Below are 25,509 nucleotides of genomic sequence, written 5' to 3' on the forward strand. Positions count from 1 at the left end.
AATGTCTAAGGGAATTCAACCCATGTCAACTCATATTCAGAACATTTTGGACTACCTGTTACATTTGAAGTCCTTGGGTCTGGCTCTTAGCTCTTTGAGGATTCACTTGGTGGAAAGCCCAGCATTTTGTCCTCTGATCCAAGGAAAGTTGATTTTTTTCAAACTTCGTGATAGTGAGTTTTCTGAAAAGGTATTGTCTGCCTATTTCCACCTGTGAAGGAAATGGTCCCATTGTGGGTTTTTACCACTGTGCTGGCCACCCTCATGGTTTCTCCATTTGAGCAGACAGTAACCTGCTCATTGTCTCTCCATTCCCAAAATATAGGCTTTCTTGTTGGCTATAACATCTGCAAGAATAGCCAGTAAATTACAAGCCTTAATGACACAACCTCATATACTCATTTCTTCAAAGACAAAGTGTCCTTAAGACCACATTGAAAGTTTTTGTGCAAGGTGGTTCCATAGTTTCACATCACCAGGGTTATTTACTTGCCTATAGTCTTTTCTACGGCAGCTTTTGCCAACAAAACAGTGAAGGTGTACGCACTACAAAGCTATTGTTGGTGGCAAAACAAAACCACCTCAACAAGAGGCATAGAGCCATTTGTGGCAAAGTTAAAGCAACAAAGCATCAGTGTAGACACTGCCATTCATTATGTCGCCGTAACTGGCCTCCCCCAATATCCCACCATGCCCGCCATGACCTCTCTGTTCACTGCTTTGAACTCGGCTGCCACGCATCTCGCTATGCAGGCATGCACCCCTCCCCTTTCAAAGCTCCAGGAAGCTTTGACATTCCTCAGCATGGAGAGCTCACAGAGCTGCTGAGGATGCTGCTCCTGGTTGCTGAGGAGGCTGTGGCAGAACTCGGAGGGAATCACAGAACCATTAACGTGGAATCGGCAGGTAGAGCAGGCTGCTGCTGTGGGGTGGGGGGCGGGGAGAGACTGCTGTGCTATGCAGAGCCAGGGGCTGATGTGTGTGGCCATGTCCCCCTCCCCCTGCCTCAGGTTTGGTTACTCAGGCTGCTGTGTGAACTGAAAGAGACAGCATGCTGACACACAGGGCCGTCCTTACCCATACACAAAGTACACAGCTGCATAGGGCACCAGGAAATTTGGGACACCAAATTTCCTGGTGCCTTACGCAGCTGCGTGCTGCTCCAGCCCCTGATCTGGCTCTTCCCACCCCTGCTCCTCCCCAGCCCTGCACCTATTCCCCTGAGCTCTGCAGCAGGGCCAGGGCTGCACTCTAGTGCAGCGACCCGGCCCCACTTGTGCTGCCGGTGAGTGCTGGGGCGTGTTTCCTCCCTCCCCCCACAAGTCAGTCCTGCCCCCTGCCCACGGAGGCCTGGGGCCCACCCCCCCGCTTCCCTTCGCAAAGGCCTGCCTCCCTCCCCCCGCAGGGGGGGCTGCGTAGGCCCTTAGAATAGCTAGGGATGGCCCTGCTGACACACTCACTCTCCCCCAACACATACTCTGTCTCTGTCTCTCCCACACACACACACAACCTGTCACAGACTCTTTCCTTTTCCCCCACACAAACACTTTAGTTGAAAAGCAGGTGACAGTCTAGTGGGATGCCCATGGAGCAATGTGATTAAGAAACCTGCATCATATGACACTGTACCTGCTCCATGAGGTATTTCAAATCCTTCCCAAAGCATCCTGCGGCCAGTTGCACAGTGGGATAACTAGCCACAGTGCACTGTTCTCTGTGTCAGTGCAAGAGCTGCTAGTGTGGATGCATTCTGCTGACAGAAGGAGCACAGTGTGGACATGCAACAGCAGTTTAATTAAAGCAGCATAACTTTTATTGACAAAACTCTGTAGTGTAGATAAGGCCTAAGACACTCAAACGCGGATGAGCAGCATCTCCATACATTAGATTTGAGATGGTGCTTGGCATTCTCTCTGGAAAGAAATAAACCATTTTGTTCATCACCTTGACTTTGTCTTCTATGCAGATTGGATGAAGGGTCAGTTAGTCTCCGCTATTTCCAGGTGGATAACTTCCTGTATTACCATGGCTTATGGAGTAGTTCTGACTATGCCACCATGGGCATTATGGGCTCATTCAATGAGAGCCCAAGCAATATCAATCACATTTCTCAGCAATATTTCAATATTGAACATTTGGAGGGCTCCTATATGGTCTTCCATACGTGCTTTTACCAAACATTATGCTAGAACAATGGCATCTAGGTCAGATGCAACCTTTGGGAAGGCAGATCTGCAGTCATTATTTAAATAGACCTCAAGTCCCACTGCCTACTGCATCTGCTTGTAAGTCATCTGCGTGGAATACACATCTGCAACCACTTGAAGAAGGAAAGGTGGTTATGTACCTGTATTGTAAGTGTTCTTCAAGATGTGGATGTGTATTCCATGACCCACCCGCCATTCCCTGTTGTCATAAATATAGAGGGAAGAGTAGCATAAAATCCCTCCTTGGCAGCTGTACTGAATTGCTTTACCTGTAAGGGGTTAAACAGTTCAATAACCTAGTTGGCACCTGACCAGAAGGACCAATGGGGAAAGAAGATACAGTAACTCCTCACTTAACATTGTAGTTATGTTCCTGAAAAATGCAACTTTAAGCAAAATGATGTTAAGCAAATCCAATTTCCCCATAAGGATTAATGTAAATGGGGGGGTAGGTTCCAGGGAAATTTTTTTCACCAGACAAAAGACTATATTATATATACACAGTATGAGTTTTAAACAAACAATTTAATATTGTACACAGTGATGATGATTGTGAAGCTTGGTTGAGGTGGTGGGGTAAGAAGGTGGGATATGCCTGCTAAATGATGAACTAGCTTTTGGCTGAGCCCTCAAGGTTTAACCCATTGTTGTTAATGAAGCTTCACACTCTACAAGGCAGCGTGAATGGAGGGAGGGGAGACAGCATGGCAGACAGAGACACACACCCTGTGTGAGAGAGAGATATGTGCATTGCCCCTTTAAGTACACTGACCCTACTCTTCAGTACACTGCCTTGTTAAGTAGATTTGCAAGTTGAGACAGCAGCTGCTCCCAGGAAGCTCCCTCTGTCCTGATCCTTATTGTGTCGTCCTGTCCTCCCACATGGAGATGGGGTAAGTGGGGTGCAGGAACAGGGCACAGCAAGCAGGAGGCTCCTGGGAGCAGCTCCACGGCAGAGGGCAGGAGCAGCACAGGGCAGTGGGGGGAGGGATAGCTGAACTGCCGGCAACTGATAGTCTGCTGGGCGGCTGTCACACAGGGAACTTAGGGGAGCAGGGAGCTGATGTGGGGCTGCCGGTCCACCCTGGCTCCAAGCCCCACCCTCCCTAGCTAGTTGCAATGGGCTGCTCTTCCTGCAAGCAGTGGACAAAACAGGCGACTGCCAAACAACCTTATAAGGGAGCATTGCACAACTTTAAACAATCATGTTCCCTAATTGATCAGCAATGAAACAATGTTAACCGGGACGACTTTAAGTGAGGAGTTACTATACTTTCAAATCTGAGTGGTGGTGGTGGTAGTGGGGAGGATTTGTTCTTTTTTTTTGTTCCCTCTCTGGATGGAGAGAGAAGCCAAGCAGGTACAACATCTCCTGAAAATATACCTGGAATAATCCAACTAAAATCACAGAAATTGTAAGTAAGGCCAGGAAATGTGTTATCTTTTGTTTTAGCTTGTGAATTTTCCTATGCCACTGAGGTAGTTTTATTCCTGTTTTTATATCTGTGAAGCTGAGCCTAGAGGGGAATCCTCTGTGTTTTAAATCTTTTTATTACCCTATAAAGTTACCTTCCATCCTGATTTTGCAGGTGTGATTCTTTTACTTTTTTCTTTATAATAAAATTCTTCTTTTAAGAACCTGATTGATTTTTCAGTGTCCTGAAGACAAATGGTCTGGTCTGTGCCCTCATTGCTAAGGCAATTGGTTGGTATATTATTCTCAAGCCTCCCCAGAAAAGGGGGTGAAGGAGTTTGGGGGGATATTTTCGGGGATAGGGATTCCAAATTACCCTTTCCTGAATTTTTGTGTAAATCACTTGGTGGTGGCAGCAATACTGTTCAAGGACAAGGAAAGGAATTTGTGCCTTGGGGAAGATTTAACCTAAGCTGGTAGAATATAAGCTTAGGGGGTCTTTCATGTGGGTCCCCACATCTGTACCCCAGAGAACCCTGACACCTGTGCACTGGCATCTCCAGCCTCGGATTCTGGTGCGAAGGAACTGAGAGGGGATAGAGCTGTGCCGACCTTATATAGCTGTGGAAGGGGCTATGAGGGTCACAGGGTACCAGCACCATCCCAATGGGTACTGCTAAGCAAAGTTGCACAGCTTCGGTGCACTAGGCATACACATGCCTGAATGGAGTACACATCTGCACCCACATCTTGAAGAACAACAGTTACAGTACAGGTAAGTAACCATCTTTTTGCTGCTCATCCTGTGATACTTTAATACCCCTAAACAACAGGCACACTAAATGCCTGTTTTGTCTGGGAAAGAGCCACATCCTAGATTGTTCCCCAAATGAACCCAGATGGTGAGGGATGCCCATCTCAAGTTGCTGCTGTTGGAGTGTTCTCTTAAAGGTGCCTTGAACTCAGAGAACTGTGAGTTGCACAAGATACATTCCTTTCAAAAGTCCCATTCTGCCAGTGTGCCAGGACTCCACCCGTAGTACCCATGCCTCTACATAACTCCTCATGTGAAGGGCATTGATCCACCCAGGTCCCTATTGATCAACCTGTAACTTCTACTGACCATGGCAGGAAGGAGTAGTGCTTTAAGACTGGTTCTCAATGCTGATTTTCAGTGCTCTAAGACTGATTCTCAATCCTGGTGCTGACAAAAAAGATGGAAGAATCCCTGTAAAGGCTCTACTACAGTTCCATCCTTGAAACCTGACCACTAGCAGAGATCTGGCTCTGGCTTTGACACCAACATCAGGCTAGAGCTTTGGCACCAACTGCACACTGACAATCATTGCCACAGATTCCAAACTTTGACTGTCCTTCCTTGGCACATATGTCCTCAGCACATATGTCTTTGGCACTGGTAGGTTCCATGCCGTTACCCACCGCATCAATACCCTTTGTACAAACCTTTATGGCACTGCCTGCCTTCATACTATACAGGAACCTTACCATTAGTCCAGAGACAGAGTCCCCGCTACATAACCTGGCAATAGCAGTAGTTCTTAATCCATCAATACCAGAATTTAAGGTACCTAAACTGAAAATCTCCATCCACCAAGCTTCATTGATGTCCCCTCCATCCAGGTCTCTTTGTCAACAGATGGCACTTGATAAAACAACTTCAGCTGCTGAAGAAAATTACTCCTCTTCCTCACTGTGATGGGATGGCTGCCCCACACTGGCAGAAAAGGGGTTAAAAGGAGCCCTAGGGAGACTGTGCCAGAGGCAGCCAATTAGAAAGGGGCTGAGAGGAGCAGCCAATCGTGGCCAGGCAGGCTCATATAAGAAGGGATGCAGGGCAGAACAGAATCCAGTAGCTGACTGGAGCTTGAGGGGAGAAGACCGGGCTCCCAGAAGGAGTGCCAGAACTTTGGACAGAGCAGTGATGCAAGCTAGAGAGAGCTCCTGGTTGGCTGCTAGGGCCTGCAGGCTGAGGCCCTGAGGTAAGGGCAGAAGAGGGTGCTGGAGCTGCATGAGAACCAGCCCTGGGACAATGGACTGCAGTTGCCATGAAGGAGTGGCTGGATAGAGATTGCAGCCCCCCTGGAAGAGGGGAACACAGAGTGTGGCACAGCTGGAGGGCAGTGTCACTAAAGAGGATGCCACAGTCCTAGGAGTGTCACAGGTCCTGGAACAAAAGTGATGGTGGCCAGGCACCACCAGAGGAGGGCACCCTAGCAAGAAGAGCTAATTCCCATGATAGCCAGCAGGAGGTGCCAGAGTGGTGAGTCTCACCCTGTTACACTCACCATCAAACCAGACTATGGAGCCATCCCCAAGTGTTTTCTCTTGGTCACCTGCCTTTGACCCAGAATGGGAATCTGAAAGAAAAGGCAACCTACACAATAAAACAGAGACCAAGCATAGGCAAAACTCCATGGCCTCACTTACCTTATTCATATGATATTCAAACCTGGCCCTACTGGCCATCTTAAAATCATTGTCATTTTTTATCATCATACCACAGCTCTCCTTCTCCTGTCAGACTTTCTAAGGCATTAAGAGCTCCTCCATCTGCAGAGCTGCAAGGCCTAGATCCTGATGAGGTTCAAAAGGAAGATGACCAGGAAGGAGATGAATTGGACCCTCTGGTTCCTTTGGTGATTTCATCATCATGGGGAAGTGGTAAATAATAATGAAAAGGACAGGTCTGATTTAGAACAACTTGGATCACTTGGTAAACTGGGTGCAAGCAAACAATATGCATTTTAGTGTGGCTAAGTATAGGAACAAAGAAGGTAGGCCACACTTACAGGGTGTGGGACTCTATCCTGGGAAGTAGTACACTGACAAAGATTTGGAGTTCATGTTCATTCATCTGAACATGAGCTCCCAGTGTAACACTGTTGCCAATAGAGCTAATCCAATCCTAGAATGCATAAATAGGGGAATCTTGAGTAGGAGTAGTGAGGTTACTTTATTTCTGTATTGGGCACTTGTGCAACCACTGCTGAAATACATTATCAAGTTCTTGTACCAACAATTCAAGTAGGATGTTGATAAATTGGAGAGGATTTAGAGAAGAGCTATGAAAATGATTAAAGGATTAGAAAACATGCCTTATAGTGGTAGATTCAAGGAGCTGAACCTATTTAGTTTAACAAAGAGAAGGTTAAGTGGTGTCTTGATTAGTCTATAAGTACCTATATGAATCATAGAATATCATGGTTGGAAGGGACCTCAGGAGGTCATGTAGTCCAACACCCTGCTCAAAGCGGACCAATCCCCAACTCAATCATCCCAGCCAGGGCTTTGTCAAGCCTGACCTTAAAAACTTCAAAGGAAGGAGATTCCACCACCTCCATAGGTAACGCATTCCAGTACTTCACCATCCTCCTGGTGAAAAAGTTTTTTCCTAATATCCAACCCAAACCTCCCCCACTGCAACTTGAAGCCATTACTCCTTATTCTGTCATCTGCTAGCACTGAGAACAGTCTAGATCCATCCTCTTTGGAACCCCCTTTCAGGCAGTTGAAAGCAGCTATCAAATCCCCCCTCATTCTTCTCTTCCGCAGACTAAACAATCCCAGTTCCTCAGCCTCTCCTCATAAGTGATGTGTTCCAGTCCCCTAATCATTTTTGTTGCCCTCCGCTGGACATTTTCCAATTTTTCCACATCCTTCTTGTAGTGTGGGGCCCAAAACTAGACACAGTACTCCAGATGAGGTCTCACCAATGTTGAATAGAGGGGAACAATCATGTCCCTCGATCTGCTGGCAATGCCCCTATTTATACAGCCCAAAATGCTGTTAGCCTTCTTGGCAACAAGGGCACACTGACTCATATCCAGCTTCTCGTCCACTATAACGCCTAGATCCTTTTCTGCAGAACTGCTGCCTAGCCATTCGGTCCCTAGTCTGTAGCGGTGCATGGGATTCTTCCCTCCTAAGTGCAGGACTCTGCATTTGTCCTTGTTGAACCTCATCAGATTTCTTTTGGCCCAATCCTCTAATTTGTCTAGGTCCCTCTGTATCCTATCCCTGCCCTCCAGTGTATCTACCATTCCTCCCAGTTTAGTGTCACCTGAAACTTGCTGAAGGTGCAATCCACACCATCCTCCAGATAATTAATGAAGATATTGAACAAAACCGGCCCCAGGACCGACCCTTGGGGCACTCCGCTTGATACCGGCTGCCAACTAGACATGGAGCCATTGATCACTACCCGTTGAGCCCGACGATCTAGCCAGCTTTCTATCCACCTTATAGTCCATTCGTCTAGCCCATACTACTTTAACTTACTGGCAAGAATACTGTGGGAGACCGTATCAAAAGCTTTGCTAAAGTCAAGGAATAACATGTCCACTGCTTTCCCCTCATCCACAGAGCCAGTTTTCTTGTCATAGAAGGCAATTAGATTAGTCAGGCATGACTTGCCCTTGGTGAATCCATGCTGACAGTTCCTGATCACTTTCCTCTCCTCTAAGTTCTTCAGAATTGATTCCTTGAGGACCTGCTCCGTGATTTTTCCAGGGACTGAGGTGAGGCTGACTGGCCTGTCGTTAGCCTTTTTCCAGTCATCTGGGACCTCCCCGATCGCCATGAGGTTTCAAAGATAATGGCCAATGGCTCTGCAATCACATCCGCCAACTCCTTTAGCACTTTCGGATGCAGCGCATCCGGCCACATGGACTTGTGCTCATCCAGCTTTTCTAAATAGTCTCGAACCACTTCTTTCTCCACAGAGGGCTGGTCACCTCTCCCCATGCTGTGCTGCCCAGTGTAGCAGTCTGGGAGCTGACCTTGTTTGTGAAGACAGATGCAAAAAAAGCATTGAGTACATTAGCTTTTTCCACATCCTCTGTCACTAGGTTGCCTCCCTCATTCAGTAAGGGGCCCACACTTCCCTTGACTTTCTTCTTGTTGCTAACATACCTGAAGAAACCCTTCTTGTTACTGTTAACATCTCTTGCTAGCTGCAACTCCAGGTGTGATTTGGCCTTCCTGATTTCACTCCTGCATGCCTGAGCAATATTTTTATACTCTTCCCTGGTCATTTGTCCAACCTTCCACTTCTTATAAGCTGCTTTTTTGTGTTTAAGATCAGCAAAAATTTCACTGTTAAGCCAAGCTGGTCGTCTGCCATATTAACTATTCTTTCTACACATTGGGATGGTTTGTCCCTGTAACCTCACTAAGGATTCTTTAAAATACAGCCAGCTCTCCTGGACTCCTTTCCCCCTCATATTATTCTCCCAGGGGATCCTGCCCATCAGTTCCTTGAGCGATTCAAAGTCTGCTTTTCTGAAGTCCAGGGTCCATATTCTGCTGCTCTCCCTTCTTCCTTGTGTCAGGATTCTGAACTCTACCATCTCATGGTCACTGCCTCCCAGGTTCCCATCCACTTTTGCTTCCCCTACTAATTCTTCCTGGTTTGCGAGCAGCAGGTCAAGAAAAGCTCTGCCCCTAGTTGGTTCCTCCAGCACTTGCACCAGGAAATTGTCCCCTACACTTCTTGGATTGTCTGTGCACCGCTGTGTTGCTCTCCCAGCAGATATCAGGGTGATTGAAGTCTCCCATGAGAACCAGGACCTGCAATCTAGTAACTTCCATTAGTTGCTGGAAGAAAGCTAGGAACAACTAGTTAAAAATGGGCTCTTCAGTCAAGCAGAGAAAGGTATAACATGACCCAATATCTGTAAGTTGAAGCTAGATAAATTCAGACTGGAAATAAGGCATAATTTTTTAAATGCATAATTAACCAATGGAATAATTTACCAAGGGTCATGGTGGAATCACCATCACTAATCTAATCTAGATTGGATGTTTTTCTAAAAGTTATGCTTTAGGAATTATTTCTGGGGAAGGTCTCTGGACTGTAGTATATGGGAGTCAGACTAGAAGATCAGTGGTCCTTTCTATGAATCTTTATTTTATAAGGCCTGTGGAGAACTGGGAAATAACTGTATTTTTTTTTTATAAATATCCCATACCTGTCAGTGTATCTGTGTCATATTAGATAAAATGGAGCTGTTAAAAAAAAAAAAGGGGGGGGGGGGGAAGGCAGGAGAGGTAAAACAATGGCCCAGATAAGGAGCCTCCCCTCAAACACAACAGACACACTTATAGCCATGAAGAGGGACTCCTCAGATCCCACCCTGAAAACAGGGCTGTTATGTCAAGGCTGAGAAGAGTGCCAAATAAACTAATCTATAAAAAGATGTCTGTGGCAGAAAGGGAGGGGTGAAATGGTCAACTTAACTGTAAGCAGACAGAGAAACCATGTTGCAGGCTGATCTAGAGACTGACTGCAAGCTAGGGTCTGCAGCAAGCAGGCTACAACTTGGTCCCCAAAAGAATAGGGGACACTAAGGTTAAATTATATCTAACTAAGGCATTGAGAGATGTGTCAAGCATGGGTAGGACAATAAGCATGTAGACCTCTTTGTTGTTTTAAATCCACTTCTCTAAGCACTGTACATGCTGTACTGTGATACAGCATGGCCAGAGGGGCAGCAGGAGGGTGATAGAGGGGAGATATGTAAGCCCCAGGCTGATAAGAGCCTTATTCTCTGTAGAGGGAAGAGAAGTTGCTATAGATTAATTAGAGCACCTGAAGCCAGTCACCTGATTAAAAAAAAAAAACCGTGCTTCAATCAGACAGTGGGAGGAGTTGAAGCAGAGTGGTTTGGTGTTGGAGCAGAGAGCAGTTTGGAGGAAGCAGAGGAGAGCTTGGAGAAGTGCTGTAGCAGGCCAGAAGACCAAGACCCTAGGTGAAGGGAAATCCAGCTTGTGCAGAACAGAGGGACTCCACAGACACAAGGCGTTGGGAGAAACCTGGCTTAAGCAGAGAGAAGGCAGGAAGCCCCACAAGCTGAAGGGCCGGAGAGGGAAGTAGCCCAGGGGAAGGAATTGCTAGTTCAAGTGGTTTGCTACTATCCCTAGGGCCTCTGGTCTGGGACCCAGAGTAGAGGGCGGGCCCAGGTCCCTCCCTCTTCACTCCCCTTCTCTGGGATAGTAGTGGGACAGTTGATGCCCCAGATCAGGGGCAAGAAACAGCTCACACACACACACACACCCCAAAAAGAGAGAGCGCAGGACCCATCATAGTAGTACCAGCAATTTGCCACAGTATCTTTTGGGCAAAATAAAGCATACTTTGTTTTGGAGTAGCTGCTTCTGTTTTATCACTGTCCAAAGGCTCCCAAAGGAGAACTCTTACAGGTGCCAAGTCCATTGGATCTGATAAGAATCATGGCATGTTACCGGGAGATATAATCTGAAGACTGAGTTGCAGAATGGTTGGGCTGTGAGGCCCTATATCTCAGAAGTGGAGGCATGGGCCTGCCACTTGAAAGGGGATTGGAAAAGTGATTTCGGCAAGGACAACATACCCAGGGATTGTGACAATGCAATTAACCCAGCTGTGCCTCCTACAACAGACGATTTTAAGGTCTTTCACGATCTGTTAAAATGCATGGAAGATACATTAGAGATCTCTTTAGATTGGCCATGGTCATTTGTGATGGCATCCTTGAACCAGACAAAGACTTACGGCAGATGCCAGCCTTGATTTGACAGCTCTAAAAGAGCAGGTACTTGTTGCTTGGTCCCACGTAAGGGCTTTGAATATTTTTATACTTACCCTACTTCTGATTCACTGGTAGTTGCTGCAGTGCCTGAAAAATCTAAGAGCAGAGACCTCCTAAGATGGCATCTATGACGGGTTGGATCACAGAAACCCCCTTGGGGCTGCCAACTGATGTGCCAAGACTACTTCTGCCCCTACTTTGCCTGCCAGCTTGGGATTTCAGAGCCCTGCCTGGTTGTGCCAGACATGCTTGCCTGCTACAAACCCAGACCCAGGTTTGAACACAAACTGCAGGCTTAACTGAAAACAGCTTAAGAAGTGTTCCTGTCTCCAGCACTCAGCTGCCCAACTCCCAATGAGGTCCAAATCCCAAATAAATCTGTTTTACCCTGTATAAATCTTATACAAGGTAAACTCCTCAATTGTTCACCCTCTATAACACTGACAGATATACACAGCTGTTTGCCCCCCACCCCCCAGGTATTAATACATACTCTGGGTTAATTAATAAGTAAAAAGTGATTTTATTAAATACAAAAAGTAGGATTTAAGTGGTTCCAAGTAATAGAACAAAGTAAATTACCAAACAAAATAAAATAAAACACACAAGTCTAAACCTAATACAGTAAGAAAACTGAATACAGATAACATCTCACCCTGTGAGATGTTTCAATAAGTTTCTATCACAGTCTGGACACCTTCCTAGTCTAGGCACACTTCTTTCCCCTGGTACAGCTCTTGTACCAGCTCAAGTGGTAGCTAGGGGATTTCTCATGACTGCAGCCCCCTTTGTTCTGTTCCTCCTCCTTATATATCTTTTGCACAAGGCGGGAATCCTTTGTCCCTCTCTGGGTTCCCACTCCTCCTTCTAAATGGAAAAGCACCAGGATAAAGATGGATTCCAGCTCAGGTGACATGATTACATGTCACTGTAAGACTCCAAGCCCTCATTCCTCCCAGCCTCACTCACAGGAAGGCCTGCAAGCAAACAGAGCCATCCACAGTCAATTGTCCTGGTTGATGGGAGCCATCAAGATTCCAAACCACCATTAATGGCCCACGCTTTGCATAACTACAATAGGCCCTCAGGCTTATATTTCATATTTTGAGTTTCAGAAACAAGAGTGATACATTTATACAAATAGGATAACCACACTCAGATTATAAGCTTTGTAATGATACCTTACAAGAGACCTTTTGCATGAAGCATATTCCAGTACATTATATTCACACATATTTGCATATTTTCATAAAATGTCACAGCATCAAAGGAAAAAGATCTTAAAAAGCAAGACTTCCTGGGCGAAAGAAGACCTTGGGCTCTGCAGACCTATACCAAGCATTTGTAGGCAAATTCCATTATGTGCTATGGAACATTATGGATAGGCTATCACAGGATTTGTGAGATGTATTGAAGTAGATTCTCTCAGATAGCCAGTTGATTGGAGACCTCTCTTAAGGCTGTCCTAGATGCTTAAGATGGAACGGCTAGAGCTATGACTACATCAATTGCTATACATGGCGCTTCCCAGTTACAATCATTAGGTATTCCAAAAGTAATGCAAGTTGCTAGTGAGGATCTGCCATCCAGGGTTCCAAGTTATTCAAGTCTATGATGGGTGAGGCACTTCACTCCTTAACAATTTCAAAGCAACCCATTGGTCCTTGGGCCTTTTTACTCTGGCTCAAAGGAGGACACAAAATAGATCTCAAAGCTTCTTTAGACAGCATCCTTAATTGACATATTCCTACCAGCAGAAATCAACTGAACCTCCTAGAAAAATCTTGTTTCCAGCAAAGAAGTTCAGGCTGTGTCTTCATCTAGGCAGCAAGCTTGACATCACAGCTGAGAGTCCTGTTTTGATATCTGGGTGTCTGTAGCTGTTCTCCCCACCTCATTTGGCAACCACCTTTTAATTCACCCCAGAGGCCTGGGATAGGATCACTATGGGCCATTGAGTTTGCAATCCTCAGTAGGGCTATTTGGCCCAGTTTCGGTCCTCGCCAATCCACCACCCTCCTTCCTTGTCCCTCCTCAGAGATGCCTCTGATGAGACGTTGTTAAAACAAGGGATAGATTCTGTTTCACAATTTGGGGCAGTGGAGGCAGTGCCCGCTGAGTTCATGAGCAGGGGGGTTTATTCTCATTTTCTTATTCCAAAATAAAGAAAAAAGGTAGCATCCCATTCTCAACCTCAATCACAATAAACTCATCCATCATTTCAAGTTCAGAATTGGCATCCTGCCTTCCATAAATCCTTCCCTAGCTCCGCAGGATTGGTTCATGGCTCTCAGCCTTTAGAATGCATATTGCTATGTGTCCATCCAACACATGGGAAATCACTCTGTCTTATGGTGGGAATTGAACATTAATCATGATTAATCACTTGACAGCCCTAATATTTACACTTATCTTGGTGATTGACTATTTAGAGACAAATCTCCTCAGCAAGTAACCAACTCCATAAGCACAATTCTCCACCTGTTTACCATCCTAGGAGTCAGGGTGAACTATGGAAAACTCTTTTACTCCCACTCAGATGATAGAGTTCATTCTTCTTCTTTTTCATATGGCTGATGTAAATGTACAGAAACAAGTATAATTTTACATATTGATGGTTAAGCCAGATAATTGTGTCCAGAGTAGCAGAGTGTATTGCTGTGATGCCTCCTTCATATTTGTGAATCGGGCATTGAGTTGTTATATGTTCCATGGTCTGTTCTACGTGACCACAGTCGCGCACTGGAGTCCTTATTTTTCCATTTATGCAGCAAGTATCCACATCTACCATGGTCTGTGCAGATACGGTTTAGGGTTGCCCATTAACTTTGTGGGAGATCAAACCCAGGGATCTTCTGCATCAGGTTTTTCACGGGATGTCTACTTGTGACCTCTTGTAAACTCCATTCGGCTTTCCAAGCTCCATTAAGGTTGAAGTTGCATTGTTGAAGGTTAAATGCGTAGGTCCAAAAGGGCTTATGCAACATCAGGCAGTGGTGAGGGACATTGTTTAAGGTCCTGGTGAACAGGATAGAGTTCATTAGACTGATTCTAGACTCAAAATTAGCCAGATTTTATTGTCCACTGGAGAGATTACAAACTAGGCTGAACTTCATCATAAAGCTACAGAATCAGCTAGGACTTCAGCTAGAGAAAGCCTCAGCTTCTGTGGCTTTATACACCTTTGTGACACTGCATGCTGACTCCATATCTGTCCCCTTCAGAGATGGCTGAAATCAGTTTTGTCAACTCCTCATGCACTGTATGGACAAATATCTGTTCGTTCCCCAATAAAACGTATCTTCCCCTGTACAGTGAATGTACCGATATCAAGTCTGCATAGGGATCCCATGTGCTTTGCCTTTACCCACCTAAACCTTGGTAATGTGTGCATCCAAACAAGGTTGGTGAGTTCACTTGGATCACCTTCAGACGCAAGGTCTTTAGTCCTCAAGAGACTCTTGACTGCACCTAAATGTGCTGGAGTTGAATGCCATTAGCTTAGCATGCAAAGCTTTCCTGTCTCTGCTTCAAGGCTAGGCAATACCTGACAGACAATATCATTGCCATCCATATCTACATGGAGGAAGGAGCAAGGTCAGCTTTCCTTTGTCAGGAGGTGATTCAAGTATAGAATTTGTGCATTCAACATCAAATTAATCCTATAGCCCTGCATTGCTTAGGCACTCAGAACAATCTAGAAGATGGAATCATTATCTATCACAAATGCTTTATCAGTCCATCAAATTTTCCATAAATGGCAACTTCCAGATATAGACCTTTTTGCCACCAACTTGAACAAAAGGTGCCAGCTAGTCTGTTCCAGGTGGAGTGCAAGCCCACATTCCCTTCCGGTTGTGTTCCTGGTTCCATGGACAAGAGGCTGATATGCCTTTCCACCATTCCCTTTAACTCTCAGAGTAGTCAGAAAGCTGAGACAGGACAAGTCCTATGTAATAATGAACTCACCAGCATGGTCTAGATGGTTTTGGTACTTAGATCTGATACACCTGTTGATAACATCTGGTAAGGTAATTAGAGGTGGTATCTCACAGAAGCAGGGCCAGATCCTGCACCCCAACCCTCATTTTCTTAATCTGATGTCTTGGAGATTGGTTGGCTGCATATGAGTGATGGAAGATACCATCTGCAGTGCAAAACATTCTGATTCAAAGTACAAAAACCTCCATGTGACTCACATAAGTTTAAGTGGAAAGAGGTTTTTCTGTTTGGGTCACTCAACATGACCTTCATCCTCTAGAGGCCCCTATTTCTACTATTTAGCTCTGAAAGAGGGCTTTCTGTTAGCTCAGTTAAGAGTCCATGTGGCTGTGATATCTGCCTGTCATGCCCAGTTTAGGATCATACTGTATTTTCACCCCTACATTCACTAAAGCTCAGCTTTACAAAGGTACTTAGGCATCCTGCCACCTAATGGAATTCTTGGCCTTGAGTTAGGCAGGTAGGCTCCCCATACCATGTCTGGGGAGAGTTAGGCGTTTAAGCAAGGGATTCTCAGAAACCAGCAAGCTGAACAGGGAGCCACCTAAGATAGCCAAAAGTGAAATATGGAGGAAAGGAGTGGAGCTCACAACCAGAACGTCAAAGCTGTTTAGCTGCCTACCTCCCACCGATCTGGGTTTTAGGTACCTCACTCTGCTCAGGATTCTCAGCTGTGCACCCTCTCCTAGAATTAGATGACTAAGGAGCATCAGCCCTTTCTTGTGAAGAGAAAGAGAGCCAGCCAGCCAGTTATCCTCCCAGAACAGCCATTAGCCCCAGGGTTAGGGAATTCACATGGGGTATGGAAAAGCTGGGTTCAACTCCCTAATCTGCCTCATTTAGAGCAAGGATGTGAACCCCCATTCTAGGTGAGTGCCCTAAGCACCTGGTATTCTGGGGTGGGTCTCTTTTGAGCTCTTTTTGGAGCTGTTCCACTTTGTGTAAACTAAATATTCACAGAGAGAGAGCAACTGCCTGTATAACCCAGTGGTTAGGGCAGTCACCTGAGATGGGGGTTCAAGTCCCTGCCCCAGATCAGGGATTTGAATTCCAGTCTCCCATATTTCAGGTGAATGTCCTAAACACACATGCCTATTTGTCAAAAATTCCTGACCCCTTCTGACTCTTTCGTACAGGTGCTACTGTGCTGTCCCTCCTGCCCTGCAGTGGCCTGTATGTGGCCCTCTTGCTGCAGGCTTTGACATATATCAGATTTTAGCAGTGCTCTACTTCTTTTGTGGCATATAAAATTACTGGCTACTCCCCCTGCAATAGTAACCATAACGCTTCACCTGTTTTTTCATTTTAAACACAGTCCTTCTCTTGGTATATTTTTGTTCTATTACAATTAGTCAGATATCAAATAATTCTATCCCATATGGAATAATTTATTAGAGTTAATGTAATATTTTAATCAATTGAGCACTACTGCAAAGAGATGACACCATCCATTATCTGTATAACATCAGATGTAACTCCAAGTCTATTAAGGTTCCCTGGTTTTCCTTCAATGCTCAGTCGCTTCAGGTAACACATGAAGCCAACTCTGTGAGAAATAGTTTTTTAAAGCAGAAAGCAAATTCAGTTTTTATCTGATGAAAGAAAGCACGATAATGGCCAAAATCCACCCCGTGGGTTCAAGAAACTGCAATTGCACCCATTGTATATGTTGTGACTAGTGTGCCAGAAAAGCATTCATCTGCCAAGGTGGCCAAGAGGTAAGTAACCTAGCTTTCTTGTATATACCACTTGGTTTATAAATAGATTCAGCTAGCATTTTAATCCAAGTGCAGACTGGGCCATAAAAATGAATGCTGATGAGTTATTTTACAATCCCATAGTTTTTAATGGAAATTAGTTAATTTTGATAATGGGAGTTTGTGCATGACATTGGTGTGTTGTGTAGCTTTTCTCTTCTTAAAATGGATTGTGTAACTAGTTAAACCAAACTATTAATTATAGAGGATTGAAACAAAATATTTTTGAAAGTGATTAGGTTAGACTTACCTTATTTTGTTTTATGTTAATTTTAAACAAAGTGTCAATATACTGTATTCCGTTTATCCGATTTTTACATACCATATGCAGGGAAGGAAGCTCAGCAGTTAGCAGACATTGAAATTCGTCAGAAGAAGAAGATAGTAAAGAAATCTTGCATTTCACACAATAAAGACCTTAATAAGGGTAACCTTTTTCTTAGATTGATATTTTTGTGCAGTAATGTTAACATAAGTGTCATCTTGTATTCTAGTTAGTATTAAAGGGCCACTGTCACTTTAAAAATTCCACTTGTCCAAAAATGTGTTACTATCTTTTCTAATGTATAGCACCAGAGATTACTAAAATTGAGACATCAGAGAAAGTTATATTCAGTGTATTTATTTGCGCATTGGACAATGCGCTAAGTAGAGTTTTACTGCTGTGTTGAGCTGTTTCACTTCCTAGTTTTAAGCACCAGCTTAATGACATTACCATTACCCATGAGCTCCTCCCGGAGCAATGCATATGATCTTTCCCCACACATGCAAGAGACTACATAATAGTAACACAGCAACTGAAGTGCTGTTGGGACTATAAGGAAGACATTTTTTCCCTAGACTTTTGGGAAAGGAACAGGGTCAATAAAGAGGATAGTTTTTCACCCTCCCACGACCCCTACAAGGTCATTATCAGACCTTGTTCCCTTTACTAAGCCATGGAGGGTATCATTCCTCCCTCCCTCCCCCTCATCATACAGTGATGAGGGAGAGGGAGGAGCAATGTGAGACTCTCTGTTTCTGTCCCTTAGCCTTTCCAAGCTGGATGAAAGATGAAGAGGAAGGGAAGTGGGGAAAAAAACAGCCAGTAGGCTCCACAGCCCAATTTAAGGCTAGGAGAATCAGTGGACCTTGAGGAGTCAGTATAAAACCTTCACTTCCCAAATCCTAGGGAGCACATGGAACCTAATGGAGGTAGGAGACTCCTTCACCACCTGGGCTCCTGCATGGGGCCATTGAACCCCATGCACTTTATCCAGCTGGGGTAATTCAGGGGACTAGATAACAGAGGGCTTTCACCCCCTGCCCCCAAGCTCTGTATTGGCCCAGGAAGCCCCAGGAGCCTGTGAGGAGTCCCCTTCACACTGTGGACCCCTCTATGAGGCCAGGTGAGGCAGAAAGAGCAGCAGAAATGAGTAAGGGCCCCTGGGGAGAAAGATGAGTAACAGCGAGTGGTAGTAGCCCAGAGCAGTGGGAACAGGAGGCATACATATCCTTCGTATTTCATGGAGATGTAGTGACCAGAATTGGGGGCAGGAAGGGACCTCCCCATTTGCCTCTCTGCAGGGTCTGGGGAGAGACAGAAGTGGCTGGCAACAGGGACAAGAAGGACATCCTTCATCCATCCACAGGGCTGGGAGGGAAAAGAGTAAGAGGGAACCCACCTTTATTCCTTCCATGGAACCAGAAGAGATAAGATAGATCCTGCTCTACCTCTTCATGGAGCCACATGTGTCATGAGGGAGCAAGCACTTATCCTCAACTGTTTCTGAAGCACATGCTCAGTTTGACATACTCTAGTTGGGATTGGGCTCCTACTTATTGTCAGAATTTAGAACAAACAACAATTAGCCTGAGAGATGCTAAATAAGCATGGTGACAAACATTCTCACTCAGTGACTGCACTGGGCTCTGGATATAGGACCTATGAAGTTGACTGACTGAATTGTAAAATATTTATTCCGTGCAATAAAAATTTTTTACATTAACTTGCATGCCAGTCTATAAAACTAATGTGCATTAATTTTACAGCATACCAGAATATTTTAATACTAATATTTACATTACAGTAAGATTTAATATTGTACTATACAAGCCTTTTAAACCAATAGTTATCCTTTTTATTACCTCAAATCATAAAATACGGAGAGGTGTATAGATAAGCTTCCATGCTGGGTGTGATATAAGTATTTGTTTTGATTTCAGGAGCCTTACCGAGTCCTCGGGACACATACAAGGTGAGTAGATACAATTTATTTAGAAACACATTACCATTCACCTGCACTAATTCAAACAGCACTCTTAAATAAATGAACACAATTGAGATGGGCTTCTTGAAGAACAGACTGAGTCACTCAAGATGCTTTGAGTATTTTAAACTATATATTTATACTCGTAATCCTAATTCTAGTGTGCCAGGGTCATAGTTCTACCATCTGTGGCCTTTCTCTTGTCCTCTGTGACAGATGTACTGGAAAGGAAAAGCTAGCAAATGACTGTGGTGCTTGGGGGAGGGGTCACATACTTTACGAGAAAACAATTGTGATAAGAGATGTAGAGTTCCGTCCCTCCCTACTAGAAAATATGGACTAGGAGGAAAAATCTGTGGCTAAGGGATTAGAATTGGTCATGTGAACCAAGGAACAGATCAGTTCAAGAGCACTCTGGGAGAAATTTGTGACCAGACTTAGACATTTAAAATGTTTCTACATGTATTTTAGTCCAAGCACAGGGAGTCAACTCCTCTGATAACCAGTAATCCTGGCAAGTTATTGCTCTTCTCTTACCCTTGGATCTGTTGCATAAGGTACACTTGCAAATGATGGTGCCTTCCAGGTTTGCAAGGGATGTCTCAAACACTTTCACTACATATAAATGTACATAGTACTGTTATGACTATTAAACTTATGTGGATCATAGTTAAGTTTGTTCACATGAATGCCACTCTTAGAGCCCGTGTGCCTTATGCATGTCCAATTGGATATATTTTTTTTAACCAGCAATGTCTTTTGGGGCCGCCCTCCCCGTACCTTAGATGTTTTCATGCCTGTATCTGAGGGCGTGAAGGGTAGCGTAAGCCCAATCATCTCTGTTACTACTTACGACCTATGACAGCAAGAGAGAACCCTGTCAGTATCTGCTGCCTTCTCTGTGCACTGTGATAGCAATACTCGAAGCTAACACTAATGCTAATTAAATAATTGGTAATGATAGTCATTTTGTCCATTGTCGCAAAACAACACCAATCCCCCCAAAACTTTGTCAGATATTTAGTTTACAGGCTAGACCTCCCCTCACATGCAGGAACAATAGGGCGGAAGTGAAATCTCCAGGATTCAAAACCTGCCTCTTGTGTGAAGCTTCACTGTTGCTTGATGGACACTCCAGGTGCCTCTTATGTAGGAGAAGGTCATATTCCTGAGCAATATTCCATATGTTGCTCCTTCTCAAAGAGCTAGAGAGGCCTGCCTAAAGGTTTTCCTCCTGAGTGCAAGCCACCAGGGACCCTAAAAGAAAGGATTTTTGCTTGACCTCAGTCTGCATGATTGCCATGTTGAGCAGGAACTCCACCATGAGCTCCTGTGCTACATTGACCCAGAGATTCCAATTCTTCTTCTTTTTGAGTATATATCCCTATGGAAGCTCTAGCATAGAGTGCATGCACGTCCATATGCTCTCAACTGGAGATTATAAATAGCAATGGCCACAGGTCAGTGCTGGCGCAGAACAGCACCTCATATTCCCAGGCGAGGACATATAATGAGGTGTAGTCTTGCAACCAGTTCAGTTCCTTTCAATTAGCTGTGGCTAAAGACGGAGCAATTGCAGCTTTCCTGCCACTTACAGCTTTTCTCTTACTCTTTATTGTTTTTATATATGTAGTTACTATTTCTAGTTAATTTTTTCCAGTTTTAACACCACTTATGCAGACTTCTTGCCTTATTGTTGGCAGTGGGATGAGAAAAAAAAGTACTCCATTCCCCTGATGGCAAAATGTGATTTAAACAACTATTCAGAGTTGATTGCATTTATTGAACATCCACCACAAGACCAAAGGAAACCATTTCAAGCTCTCATTTCAGAGGGTCACTTGATTGCAAAAGCTTCCCCACGTGACGTCCCAGGTCTTGAACCTAGGCCTGGGAGTCCCCAGGCAGTTGTTACATCCAGGCCTCCACCCAATAGCTACTGAAATTGGGTTGGCTGGGAAACTATTAGGGCTATTGCCTCAGCCAAGGCACCATGCACAGGAGCTATGATTGAAGAATCACCAGGCTCCATTGATCGGTCCAACTATGCTATTTGAGCTAGGAGGAGGAACAGGAAGTTTGTCTGAGCAACAAGGTGCTTTCCTGTTGTGGCTGTGTTGGAGTCTGCTTGTGACTGCCCCCTGGCTCCTGCATTACCCCTGCCCTCATTCCTGTTCCCACTGTACTCCTGCTCTATGCTTGATCCTGGCTTCTCGTCCTGACCTTAGACTTCACCTCTAATCCTCACTGACCAGTCCTGGCTGTGACCCTGGCCTCTTGACTTCTGATCATGACTCTGGCTTGACCCTTGGCTTTGGCATCTGACCTCAGCTACGTGGAGACAATGACCCTGGTATACTGGCTGGGTAGGATAGGTTGGGGAAGCCAAAAGGTGAGCTGTTAGGCAATTGGGTACCGCTACCACTACCCCTTTTGGGGTGAGGGAATCTGAGACCATACTAAAGTGACTAGGGCTGTGGGAGTCAAGAGCCCATACAGAGCTTCAAACACAAATGGACAATTTAACTCAATGTGTATCACAGAGACCCCAACTTAGGCAAAACGGGGTGCCCTAAGGATTTTCAGTGCCTCTTGAGACTCTCCTAAAGCAGGTAATCCAGTCCCTCCTGCAATTGGGGAGTGATCAAGCCAGTTACCCCTGAATTCATTCCAAATAATTCCTGGTTCCCAAAATAGGCGGCCTGGGTCTACTTGGGGCCTCGTAAAGGTAGACCTCTTTGCAACTTCAGGCAATGCTAAATGTTGCACTTTCTGCTCCAGGGGAGTATAGGCCACAACTCTTCGGGGGGTACCATGCTAATGTCTTGGCCTCTGCTCTATGATTACCTGGCTAAACTTCTAATTCTCAAAACCTTGCTCAAACTGAGACAACAAGGAGCGAGAGTTATCCTTATAGCATCTTCATGACAGTTGCAAGCGTGGTACTCGGACGCCCACCACCTGTCTGCGGCAACCACTTTCCATCTTCAGGAAGATCTCCTGTCACAGAACTCAGGTGCCCTGAACCATCCCAACTCCTTGATTCTGAACCTTTAGGCTTGACTCCTTGCTGGTTTTCAGTCAGAGTTAAACTGTTCTGCTAATGTTTAGTCAGTTCTCTTGTCTAGCAGGAAGCCTACTACTCACAAAACTTAACAGCAGAAGTAGAAACATTTCCATTCCTGGTGCTCTCACCACTCTTTTCAAACCTCAGAAGCTCTGCCTTCAAAGATTCTAAAGTACCTGATAGACTTAAAGACACAAGGTCTATCAATGAGTTCAATCAAAGTAAGCCTGGCTTACTTACAATGTATCTTTGTCACCCTACAGTGGCTAGATTCCTTAAGGGCCTTATTCACATTTTCCCCCACAGTTCAGGAGTCTCCTCCTTGGGACTTCAATATAGTATTAACAGGGCTTATGCTCCCATTCCCCTTTGAGCCATTTGCAATCTGTTCCCTTTACCAACTAAAAAGCACTCTTCATTGATAGTAGCCATTACATCAGCTCAAAGGAAAGGGGAGATTTGGGCCCTCATAGTGGATCCTCCTTATACAGAGTCTCATAGGGTCAGGGTTACTCTCAGGCCTCACCCCAAGTTCTTGCCAAAAGTTGTTTCAGAGTTCCAGGTGAAGCAGTTTACTCATCTTAGTTTTCTTCTCCAAGCCTCATTGAGCCCTGGGAAAAGAATCTTCATACACTAAATGTAGTAACGGCATTTCCATATTATCGTGTCAGGACAAAATTATTCAGGAACATACCTAGACTATTTGTGGCCTTTGCTGATAGGCTAGACAATATCCTCATAGATATTAAAATGTCCAACTGTATAAGAACAAGTTACAAGATAGCCAAGTTAGATCCACTTAGCCACATTAGCGCACATTCCACTAGAGCTCAGGCCACCTCTGCTGCTTGTTTGATTAATGCATCCGTTTCTGAAATTTGTAGGGCAGCTACCTGAACCTCAGTCTACATTCACAAGATATTTTTTTTTGGCAGAAAATTCCAGATGGATGCTCAAATGGTAGGGTTGTCCTGCAGTCATTGTTTAAGTAGGACACCTAATACCCATCTTCAAGCACACAGGCAAGAGTGGAATCCATGTGGACAATCAAAGAAAAAAGGATTACTTACCTTTACAGTAACTGTGGTTCTTCTAGATGTGTTGTCTACATAGATTCCATGACCTGCCCTACCACTCCGTTAACTGCCCTACACTTTTGGGATTCTGTATTGGTGAAGGAACAGAGGGATGGTTGGTCCTGCTTTGCCCTTTATGCCTTTGGATGCATACATGTGCACTGGGGTGCAGGATGGTGTGAGACTTCTAGAGTGCAGGTACTGTCCCAATGGACAGTGCTGGTCAAAAGAATCTGAACTAACATGCATGGGGTATACTCTCATCAAGAGTTGAATCTGTGTAGCCAATACAACTTAAAACCCCACACTTACTGTAAGCTAAGTAACTGTTCTTTTTTTGGAATGTACAAAGTTAAATTTTACATCAACCTTGTTAAGCATTTCCATACATTAAAGCTAATAGTTAGACCAGTGGTCACCAACCAGTTGATCATGATTGACTGGTCAATCCTGGATACTCTCCCAGTCAATCGCGATCTCTGGTGGTGTGCCGGGTCTGCCGCTAAGACAGACTCCCTGCCTGTCCCAGCCCCACGCCGCTCCTGGAAGTGGCCAGCGCAACCCTTCAGCCTTAGAGGGGGAGGAACAAGGGTCTCCGCACGCTGCTGCTACCTGGAAGCACTGCCCCTGCAGCTCCCATTGGCTGGGAACAGGCAACTGTGGCCAATGGGAGCTATGGGGGCAGAGCCCCGTCGGTCCCTTCTGGGAGCAGTGTGGGGGTCAGGGCCATCCAAAGTAAGTGCTGCCCTCTTCAGTGGGCAGGTTCTGACCGTCTCTGCAGCATTAAGACCAGGAGTAGCATGAGTACAGCAGGCCCAGCTATGCTGGACCAGCATTTCTCTTCCACCACACAATCTGCAGCCTCCCGGAGCCAGCCCTCATATCCACTTCCTGCACCCCTAGCCCCAGCTCTGAGCTCCCTCCCAGAGCCAGAACCCCATACTCCCTCCTGTACCCCAACATTCTGCTCCAACCCAAAGCCCCCTCCTTCACCCAAACTCCCTCCCAGAGCTTGCACCCCTCACCCCCTCCTGCACCCCAAGCCCCTGGCCCAGGCTCAGCCCCGAGCCCCCTCCCACACTGTAAACCTCTCGGCCCCAGTCCAGAGTCCACACCCCTTCCTGAACCCCAACCCCCTGCCCCAGCCCAGTGAAAGTGAGTGAGGGTGGGGGAGAGCGAGTGATTTGGGGGGGGGGAATGGAATGAGCAGGGTAGGGCCTAAAGGAAGGGGCAGGGTAGCTCTTGGGTTGCCCTTAAATTCAAAAAGTGATCTTGGGCATAAAAAGGTTGGAGACCACTGTTAGACAATAACAAAATAATATAATAACCTCCCTGAGTCATTATTCACTACAGCAATCTTGGCTGTTAGACAACTTTTTTATGTGAGAAAGTAAACTGTGTGGTTTTAAATATATATTCATGTATTTTGTACATTCTGAAGTTCTGGAAAATACAGTAAAACTTTGTTTTGTTTTCAGGAAACACTCTCTATTTCTGGAAAGGGTTACAGTGTGCTGAGCTCAAGGTCTTCAGAATTAAAAAAGGATCCAAAACGTTACTGAGGTGGTTCGATCTTACTTGCTCATTGCAGAACAGTTCAGTGATTACAAGCTTATAGTATAAATTAAAAGTCAATTGTCACTGTACTCTGGTTTGGAAGCCTTATTACTTTACATATCAATCTACAGATTAATCTGGATCTCAGACCTTTTATGACAGTTGTGGAAGAAACTACTTGCACAGCAATATTAATTATAACAGACAGAACATAAACAGCAAAAGCTGAGTAATGTCATCCTTTTATTTTTTTTATGATTTAACGCAATTGATCTGATTATACTAGTTCTTAACGAGACTTGCATTTTTGTATCATGTATGGCACTTCCTGCCCTAGGATAAGACAACTGATTGAGAAGACATATTTTAGAGTTGGTTCCGAAGTAAGTCTATAGTCCTTAAATGCCTTCTTGCCAAATACTTCTGATTTTAGAAAAACAGCTATTGTACATGAAGACTATATCAAAGCAAATTAGGAAGTGCTGCAACATATACAGGTGGCCAGGAGAACGTGGTTGGTTTTTCCCCTTCTTTACCATCTTTCCAAGCTAATAAATAAAGAGCTGGGGCCAAATTAATAGGCATCCAGGC

General features: G+C 45.0%; 1 protein-coding gene across 1 annotated transcript in view; it reads left to right on the plus strand.

The window, feature by feature from the left end:
* The window catches only part of CCDC7 (coiled-coil domain containing 7), a 340,456-nt gene extending 315,577 nt beyond the window's left edge, over positions 1-24,879 (plus strand). The window contains 4 exon segments of the mRNA XM_043538840.1: positions 17,301-17,396; positions 19,175-19,206; positions 19,776-19,852; positions 24,840-24,879. Of these exon segments, the coding sequence (XP_043394775.1) occupies positions 17,301-17,396; positions 19,175-19,206; positions 19,776-19,852; positions 24,840-24,879 (245 nt within the window).
* The last annotated feature ends 630 nt before the right edge of the window (positions 24,880-25,509 follow it).

This window comes from Chelonia mydas, chromosome 2, assembly GCF_015237465.2.
Source record: "Chelonia mydas isolate rCheMyd1 chromosome 2, rCheMyd1.pri.v2, whole genome shotgun sequence".
NCBI lineage: Eukaryota > Metazoa > Chordata > Testudines > Cheloniidae > Chelonia > Chelonia mydas.